Here is a 9,988-nt window from a genome sequence, read left to right as displayed (position 1 = left end):
TATATAGTGTACAAACAATGTACACTAAACGCACATGGAAAACCCATAGTCCATTGCATTGTTTGGGTTGAAGATTGGCGCTGAGCTGATCTGAGGAAGACCGGCGTTCAGACTGTTTATGCCACTTTGTAAATCCTCGTAACGACATGTCAGAAATCGTTCACTTCTGTTCCCTATAATAGTGCTCTAGACAGTGATCTGGATTTTCGCATGTAGGGGATAGTGAATAGGGCACAGTGTCGGACACAGCTCTACACATGTATTAGTAGTTAAATGGCTATAATAAGAATCAGGTGCAGCACATTGGCTGCAGATGATTACAACATTGTTAGGGAGGACTTCGGAGGAGCCTGTCTTGTTTAAACCTCAGTTTAAACTAGTTTGGTTTGCTCTTGGTTGTTGGAGAGGGTGGTAATGATTATCATGATAAGATCCAGAGGGCCTGTTGAGGCCTTCAGGAAGACAAGTTTAGATGCATATGAGTCTATGAGTCAGAACACTAAAAGAAATCCACACTAATGTATATGGAAAATATTGTGAAGTTTAATTTTATCAGTACTTGTCATCTCTAAAACATCATTAGAGTCAAACGAAAACAAGAAAATAACAAAAAATACCTGCTAGTTACTATAGCTAGTCAGGGTCGGGAGGGTGAAAGCTAGCATGTTCCTCCAAACTTTGACTGAAACTGATTGCTCATTAGTATTTTAGTACATTAGTATAGAAAAAAGTGAAAATTGAGGCTGCATTCAATAATACACGATTCCTATCATCTGCAGTTATCTGCTGTATGATGAGCAGCAGTAAATGCATTAGGGTCTTGGTTTTTAACTGTACAAAGCTGCTTTAGTTTCTCCAGAGAGGAGAGTCCATTACGTTTCGTTTATGTACATTAGCCGCTGCTAATGTAATCTGAACACGCATGGAGGAGAACACTACTGTCTATTCTGATATGTCAGCTAACAGACAGACTTAGGAGAGGAGAGAGAGGGCCATACAAACATGTTACCAGAGGGATGTTATTTAAAGAAAAAACACCTTCAGTTGGTTTCCATAGGCCACAGAACATTAAAAAATATTATTAAAATTAAAATAATTCACTAATGCTAAAACTAGTGCTAAAATATTTTCTGATCTGGACTGTTTATTTCTTGTACTTTTTCAGTAAATCCTTTAGTGAATATTTGCATGCAGTTGCACTCTATGTAGTATTTAAACCTTTTTCTTACATAAAACAATATGAAATATATATTCTATTTTTATATGAAATATATATTCTATATATTATACTAAATATATTATATTTTGTATGTTCACATTCTAAAAAGAAAATACAGGACTGAAGACGAGCGTGTTTAGAAAAGATAAGATAATCCTTTATTAGTCCCACAGTGGGGAAATTCTCAGTGTCACAGCAGAAAGGGATAGCAAGACACTTAGTTACAAAAAAATGTAGATAAATAATTTACACTATATACACAATATAAATAAGAAATAAAAAAGCAATAGCAATATTATTTACAGGTTATTGCAAATTACTCTTAATTGCACATGTGTATTGTATTGTATTGCACATAGTATTTTTACATTGTTTAAAATGACTCTGTCCCTAGATATTGCTGTATTAGTCCATTTTACTGCATCTTACAAAACGCCACCTCTACCTACCGCATAGCTGGGAACTACTTTACTGCTCGGCGTTTCTGTCAGTGTTGGAGTTGGTTGGTGATGCGGTTCTATGGGTCATATTTTCAGCGAGGCGGAGGAATACCAGCTCTCAAGCTGGTAACGAGGGAGCCACGTTAAAAAGTTGGGTTAGTTAAAATTGGGGTAGCTAAATATATTTAAATATTTAATAATAATTCACAACATACCTGTGTTATTATATTATTGGTTCAGTATGTAGATGAAATATAATGCATTTCTATATTTAGTGTGAAAGAGGTCGTTTTAAATTTTAGTTAGAACTAGCGCCTTTTTTGCAGTTCAGTAAACAAAACAAAATACATTCAAATAATTAAAAAAATGAAAATAAGTGTTTTGAGGAACCGTTTTCGACTGTTATGTTGGTATTTCTATATTTTACCACATCTAATAATATAATAATCAAACAGAAATGGCTTGAATGCAGAACAGACAGTAATGCTGTGCTTGTCCACTAGATGGCGAACGATTACATGGATTCAGCGCCTGGAGTTTGTTTCTCTTCCATCTCCTAGAAGAGAAATGTTGAGGGTAGGCAAAGAGCATCCCTGAATCAGAGCTGCATGAAATTTAACCCTGAATCACGTTATTTAATGCCCTGTTTGTACTATGAATTGTTTGTGTTAAAATGCAAAACAGCTGAATTAGATATAACATATAGAAAATTCCATTTGTCCCAAACACCCGCTCACCCAACGATTTGTGTTTAGTTGAGGGTTAAGTGAAAGTAAATAAGGTTAAGTGAAAGGCATTGATATAGGGAGTTTATCTGTACACTAGATTTTGGAACATGCTTTAATGATTTAAAAGCATTGCAACTACAAGAGCGTTTGAAAAGTAAACTACAGGTGCTTTATGATTATTTATGGACCACAAAACAGTGAACAATCATAGTATCGTGATCAATTATGTTTCAGTACTTTTTACTTCATGGCAAACTGTTTTAAATGCCTTAAATGTCACCACCATTAAAATACTGATTATTTATCAGTACAAACCCAAATTCAAGATCTTTGTAATGCAGTCGTGTAATGCAGAAATTCTAATCTCAGATAAACTGTAATTTTCAAAGGTAATAATATCAGCTATACCGATCTATAAAGACATTATGTCATATTGGCCTAATGTAACTTTCACTCACTTTTCTCTCATTTTTTTAACTGTGCATATTTTCTAGTAAAAAAGTCCAGTTATAGATACCTACAGTTATTTTTTACAAGTAGAACTTGTACTTTCATATATGTGCACTGTACGTTTAGTTTTAGATATTCTTACTAGTAAAACCTGAATTAAAGATATTAAAACTATATGTAAAGATGTGAAACTGCACACCTTGAATGCTTAATGCATGTATTACTTGTTCAAGTGTCTAAATTAAATCAAATATATTGTGAATCACTTCTTGAACTAGTCAGAATTAATTGATATATAATATATATATGGACCTGTCAGAAGTACAGTATTACATATGTAAAATTACCATTTCTACTAGTGAAAATCAGCTGTAAATATTATTACTTAAAAGTGTAATTGTAGGAAAGAGAGAGTAAGATTCTGTGTACGACTAGTCAGGGTTACATTTAGGATATGTTGTTCTGTCCCTATGGCTGAAATGAGAATTTCTAGACTGCATTATAGTGATTTGAATGAGATATTTTACAAATAAAAATACAAATAAATATCATCAGTACTAAATCAACTTCATATTTCATTAAAATGAGGGCTCAATCAGTCTTGTTTTACATTATGGCGCAGCATGTTAAATATACAGAAATCATTGTACTCAGTTTCTGATAGTGCTACTATCTTGCACTATAGTGGCTCTTTTTATCCATTTGATCAAACATGATATGCATTGTGTATGCTAAAATAGTCTTCAAATATTATAATCACCCACCCTTACTACATCTCATCCCAAAGGTATTCAGTCACTCAAGAGAGCTGAGTTCCATTGCTTTGAAGCCCAGTGCTGGAGGGCTTTAAACCCCTCTAGTCATGATGACCTAAGGCTCATGTGCAGCTGCTCCAGTGTGTCCCATTGACTTGGCAAGCTGTGTATACACAATTGAATACCAATGACAGTAACGGTAGCTACATTCACCAGTGGGAATCACTGTCTGGATACCTTTGGACATATAGTGTATCTTGGCTGCTCAGGTGAATTGTACTGATCAGTTTTAAGGTTTCCCAGTGTATATAATCAGTTAATTATCATGTTGATGTTTATGAAGTGGATGTCATTTTAATATAGAGTGAGGAAAACACAGCAGAACTGTGTAGAGGGAAATCTTCTATGTGTGACATTGATTAGCCATAACATCAAAATCACCTGTTTAATTTTATGAGGATTGTGAGCCTTGGGCCCGATTACTAGTTGTCCTTCCTTTGAGCACTTTTGGTAGGTACTGATCACTGCATACACCTCACCAGACTTGCTGTTTTACAGATGCTTTAATACAGTCATCTAGCCATCATAATTTGGCCCTTGTCAAAGTAGGCAGATCCTGACAAGCACAAGTGCCCATTTTTCTTCCTTCCAACACATCAACTTCAAGAACTGACTGTTTACTTGGTGTGATTTTTCAGTGATTTTAATGTTATGGCTGATTAGTATACATGGCAAAAAATATTCTCAAGCATTCATGTATGAATATGAAGGTAGCAATGCAATGAAATCTTTTACAAGTGATAGTTTAATAGTCAGTGAGTCAAATCAGAGAGGTGAGCTTGCTGTAATAAAGATTGTGTACAAGCTTTAAGTGAGTTCATTCAATGCTTTCGCAGGACAGCTGTGGGATGAAATAGATATGTGCTTGAAGAAGGCCTGATCAAGATCGATGTACTCTCCCTGAATGGAAATCTTCTCCAGACAGCCTTGGAGGGGGTGTGTACCCTTTGAGTCCTTGATCTCACCTGGGAAAGAGTTTATAACTGAGCTGTGTTGTCGCCTCAAGTTAGTTTACTTATTTACTCACTACGGGACAACATCCAGCATAGTGACAAACATATAAATGTGGTGGAAATTGGCCTAATGAGCACCAGTGCATGAAATTACACTAAATACGTATTAGAGACAAATGGCTTTAAAATATCTTACAGTGATTTGGAGTGAAATAAAACTGATATGTTTTGCTTGGAAATCTTGACATTTTAGCTTCACAAATTTACCTGGCACACCACCAAATGCTAAGAGCATCCCCTCTCTCCACCTAGAGAGGATGTCAAAGCTTTCATCTTGGAGCACTGTATAACCATTAAGCATCAGAGAATGCTTCAGTATGGTCAGTGTCAGTTTGGAGGTTTCAAGAGGGAGAGCAGAGTCAGATCCTTCTTTCAATTCCATGGTAAGATCCTGTAATAGCAAGGAAAATCACTCATTTATTCATTCAAGGCCAGATGCTAAATTATAGAGTGCATTTTCTTTGAAGGGTTAATGCATATAAATTATATATGCATATGTATAGCAGACAATCAAGACTGTAGACTATGGTGTTTAAAGATCACTTACACTTCTGATACAGTAGTAAAGCAGTAGTGCTTGCTGATATTCTGTTTAGGTGTGAAGTAGGTTTTTATAATATTTGCACAATTCTCACTTCATACTTTGTTTTAACCTATTTAATATGCTGTAAGAAAGTGGACTGCATTTTTATAAATATGTTCTTTTTACAATGTGCTAGATCAGTGGTTTTCAGTACTGGCCCTGGATTCCCCACTGTCCTGCGCATTTTAATCTTTGTCCTGCTCACACATGATCGAACTACTCAGTTAATGATCAAGTACCTCCTGCGCTTCAGTGGGTGTGTTAGAGCAGGAAATAATGTGCCAGCCTGCTATGTCAAGAAGATGGCTTAAATGGTGAAAGCACAAAAGTACATATTGTACTAGAATCATACTAAGATGTTCACTAAAGTTGTGTTTGGATCATCTGTATTCAGTATATATGCTGTAGATGATTGAGAGGTTTTGAATTGGTGAAAACTTACTTTTAGGTCAGTCATTGTTGTAGTGTCGTGCCAGCATTAGGATGTTCATGTTTCAAATAATTGAAAACAATATTTAAATAGCTGTGAGTTGTATTTGATCTTCATACCTTGTTTTCTTTGTATCCTTCAATCTCTGATAGAATATACTCAAAACCTGGGCTTTGAAGACTTAGTATTGTCCCATGATAAGATCCAGAGACCTCCACTGTAATTCCTTTCTCTTCTGTCTCCACTCCAGGAAGATCTGTATTAATGTATAAACCTTTTAGTAACAGCGTTACCCCTTCGCACAGTATCCTTTAGTCTTGGGGGTGAGTGTAAAACTGTACAAAATAGACTTTTTGACAAACCACTTATTTAAGGGAAGTTAGGTTTCGTACAGCAACGCTGTAGAAAATTGGCATTTCTTGCTCCTGGGCTCCACCTACAGCTGGAAAGTGCATTTCACGTTTTGAGCTGCCACTAAAGGACGCGTTTTATTGGATGAACTAAGAGATATGGAACCGTCACTAAAAGTGAAAAAAGCAGTGACAGGTGCCATTCACCTGTCAGTGGTGCTAATGCTATGGCTGATTGGTGTGCACTGTAAAGCAACATGCAAAATAATGAATAAGCTGTTTAAATGTCTAAAAGTTTTAAATGTTTAGGCCACATCATGGAAAATCTGTGGGTAACCTAGTATGGGAAGTAAATGTTCCTGACTTCAGTCATTCACTGCTAAGGATTCCCATCTAGGTTTTAATAAAAACTCCTTTTATATATAATCATATTCGTTTTTCTTTAGAGTCTAGGGGGGGGTGTTGAGGGACTAAGTAATAAATTATTAATATAATTCCTAAACAGTTAATGCTGTATTTTTGTTGAACCCCTTGGATTAAAATGTAAAGTCTACACTGTCAGATCGAGGTGGTGTACAGAGTTTAAGACAGTTGTGAAATTGTTGAAATGCTTATAGACCTGACAGATGAAAACTGAACACTCATGAAGAAACAAGCTGATGCAAAAAAAAAGAAAATTCATTTTTGATTTAAGTTTAAAAAAATGTACCCAGTTCACTAAATCAAACAGAAAAATGTTGATGTAGACATAATGGTTTTGTAATCGGAAGATGGCTTAAATTTAAAAAAATGTAGGCTGCTTTCTCTTTGCTTATATGGCAACATATAATCTCCTACTTACCAGATGTATTAAATATAGCTAATCCTGTCCCAGGGAAGTAGCTCCCTCTCTTGATCTCAGGAAAGCAAGGTCGAAGCACCCAGCTTGCATCTGTATCCCAGAGAGTGCTGATGTTTAGCCAGTTCCCTCCCCTTATACATGCATCCATCTCTGGCTTGAACTAAAGGAGCAAGAATTCAAAGTTTAAGGTTTTAGTCCCTAGAAAAGGCCTTTCAATTTAGTAAGGACAGTGTAATGGAGTGGAAAACATCACAGCTGCAACTGACTGGTTGCAGCAGCCTCTTTTCGTTCACGAGCATCCCTCCAAGAGCTAGCCGAATTGTTCCTGTCAGCTTATCTTCTGTCTGCTCCGATTCCAAACCAACTACCAGTTCCACCTTATTGTTCACTTCCAGAACCACATATTTGCCTTCACTGCGTAACTCCAACTGTCAGTCAGCAATACAGAGAAAACACATACAGTTAAATTTGTACAGTGTACTGTTGTTACATTTATATTAGAAGTCTATGAAGTATTATTAAAATTAATACTTGTACTCTTGTAATTACACTTGATTTTTTGTCTACAAACTAATTATTAGCGCTTTCAAAAAACATAATTCCTAGTGCATTTTTACATTCATGTCAGTGTGATTTTCTTTAGCTATGTATTTGTTATAGTACCTCACAGCACCAAAAAGAAAAACTTCTATTAATTAACTGTTAAAACGTTCTTTAAAAATGAGACACTTTACTGTTTAAATGTAGATATTGTAGATATATATTAACTTTCACTGAAGTGTATTTTTGCATCATACGTATAGTTCAATACAATTTTGGCACAGCACCAGCACTTTCATCTAAGTACAGTTTCTCTGTTGTTTTCACCCTGACCAGATACACACATTTTCTATTTTTTGTTTGAGGCCAAAAATCATTTTGTTGGTCTCATTTAACCATTTAACTCTGTTTCAGTTGACATTTTGCAAACATGTTTGTAGTTTGATAAGAGTAGATGCTTGTGCTGGTCAGCCAGACAAATAATATGTTGGCAAGTGGTTATCTTGTAAAATCTTTAGCTTCTCCAACTGTAGAGAGAGAGCTGCATTCCAGCACAGTTTGCTGCACACTTGACTCAACTCAGCAGTAAATGTCAAGATGTCAATTTAGAGTGTTGGACAAGGGAAATCTGGCCCTCCGTATCCCATTTCTGCCACAAAAAAACAGTCTTAAAAGTTCTTTAAAATGTTTTTTTTTGTAAATGAAATGAGTGAGTGTGAACTGAGTGTGAACAATCTTTTAAAAACATCCATTGTTTTTTTTGGTCTAAAATTATGTACCTTTATTTTAAAGAGTGTACTTTAGATAAAAAAAAATCATACTTTGTGCCAGGCTCCATCATTGAGTTTTGGTCCACCTTTCACGCTGACCAAGATATTTGCTTTCCCTATCTGCATTTCAGGTGTCCCGTCGCGTAACAAAAGCACAAACCAGTCTTGGCCCTCCTTAGTGTCTCCGTAGAATATGGTGCCCTCTGGATCAAGGGTACGGAACTCAAAGAAGGACCTGATGCTGGTTAGGGTAAGTAATATCACGGTAAGTACGTTTCACACTTTTACTAATCAGTAAAATAAAATAATTCCAGAAATAGCCTTTAAATGATTACTGTAGACTGACCTTGTAATATCAGAGAGATTTGCACACATGTGCATTATTGGTGCCCAGGAGGGTTGTCTGTTGGCAAAGTTGATGACTTCTGCTCCAGATATCTTGGTTCCAAAGAAAATCATATAGTATGATCAGATGATGTGTAGATTTCCAATAACAGGCATTAGACTTAGAGCTTAGTTTCCACTAAAGTATTTCTGTAATCCCTTAGTGTTTTTGCCTTTAAAGCAGAGTTTTAAACACTCTTTCTTCTCAGATTGTGGATAACCAAGGTCAGTTGTAGCTTTTGCAATGTGTAACCAGACTTGTGGCCACAAGCCACTGTCTGAGTGTGCAGACTCTCTTTGAGGCAAATGCAGTTATTTCATCCTAGATCCTAAAGAAACAGCAGAGGCACCAGCTTAAACTTTTTACTATGTTTTAATGAGGCAAATTATTATATAAAATACATTTTAAATGTGGGAGCGCTAATCTAGAAAAATTCTGGATGAACTTAACTAGTAGCTAGTTAAGTTCTGAGCTAACTAGTTATTATTACTGCATTATTTCCATTGCTTTGTGTTGAAGAGATTTCAGCTGTTGTAGAAGTTTTGTTTTATATGTATTTGTTATGTATTTGTTTTTGTTTGATCTCTGTTGATTGGTATTAGTGAACTGTTGTACTTTTAAACACGTGAAATGAAATTAAACCCCACATTTTTGGGAGAAACAAAACTACTAGCTAACAAGGTTTAAATATTCAAACTGTTAAAGGTTAAAATATTCAAAATTGTTGCAATTGCCTCATATTTCAATCTTAAATTGGAAAAAATAAGTGCTGTCCTACTTACCTTACCTGCCAAGGTTAGCCAACCAAAGTACTGGTGCACCAACAGCAAAACAACTACTTTCCTTAGATAGTCCATTCTTCAGTTGGCCCCAGAGGTGGCAGGGGAACAGGTGTATGGGCTTAGGTAGAAGGAGCAGTGTTGCTTGTCAGTCAGATGAAACCTGTAGCAAATTGTAACACTTTCCCTTAATGCTATCTAGCTGTTGCTGTCTATCGAATGAATAAATACTGTTGTCTGGCATTCTGACCCTGAAAGATGAGACCAAACATGCTGACTTCACAGCGCTGGGCACATATTGATCATGAGATGTTTATTTTAGGGGAACTGTGCGAGTATGTGTGTCAGTGGTGTGGTCACAGCTAACTGAGTGTATCCATAAGAAACATAATAAGCCCTCTTTCTCTGTAAACCTGACTACTATAAGCTAAAATTATATATTGCCGCTGTCACTCGAAAAACTTTTACACATTTACAGGAGAAAAGGAAGTGTAAGGACTTTATCCAAAGTCACTTGTGAGCATTTCTATTAACCCATTTATCTTGAAATTCGAATCCTTTTTTTCACAAATATGCAAAAACTGTAAAAATTAAGATGGAAATTTCCTTTTCAACCTTTGCAGTAAGAAGCGTGTCTATATTGCA

The 9,988-nt window shown here is 35.8% G+C and overlaps 1 protein-coding gene across 1 annotated transcript; it reads right to left on the bottom strand.

Annotated features, from left to right (window-relative positions):
- Window positions 1-4,369: 4,369 nt before the first annotated feature.
- Window positions 4,370-9,421, bottom strand: shbg (sex hormone-binding globulin). Its single transcript, XM_072668105.1, has 8 exons — window positions 9,347-9,421; window positions 8,526-8,617; window positions 8,231-8,420; window positions 7,136-7,297; window positions 6,870-7,029; window positions 5,798-5,934; window positions 4,873-5,056; window positions 4,370-4,617 (listed from the first exon to the last, which is right to left on the bottom strand). Exons 1-8 carry the CDS (start codon window positions 9,419-9,421, stop codon window positions 4,460-4,462), a joined length of 1,158 nt encoding a protein of 385 aa, XP_072524206.1. The 3' UTR covers window positions 4,370-4,459.
- Between the last annotated feature and the right edge of the window lie 567 nt (window positions 9,422-9,988).

Source organism: Salminus brasiliensis, chromosome 22, assembly GCF_030463535.1.
Source record: "Salminus brasiliensis chromosome 22, fSalBra1.hap2, whole genome shotgun sequence".
NCBI classification, from domain to species: domain Eukaryota; kingdom Metazoa; phylum Chordata; class Actinopteri; order Characiformes; family Bryconidae; genus Salminus; species Salminus brasiliensis.
The sequence above is the reverse complement of the archived record's forward strand: the minus strand, read 5'-3'. Positions and strand labels throughout refer to the sequence as shown.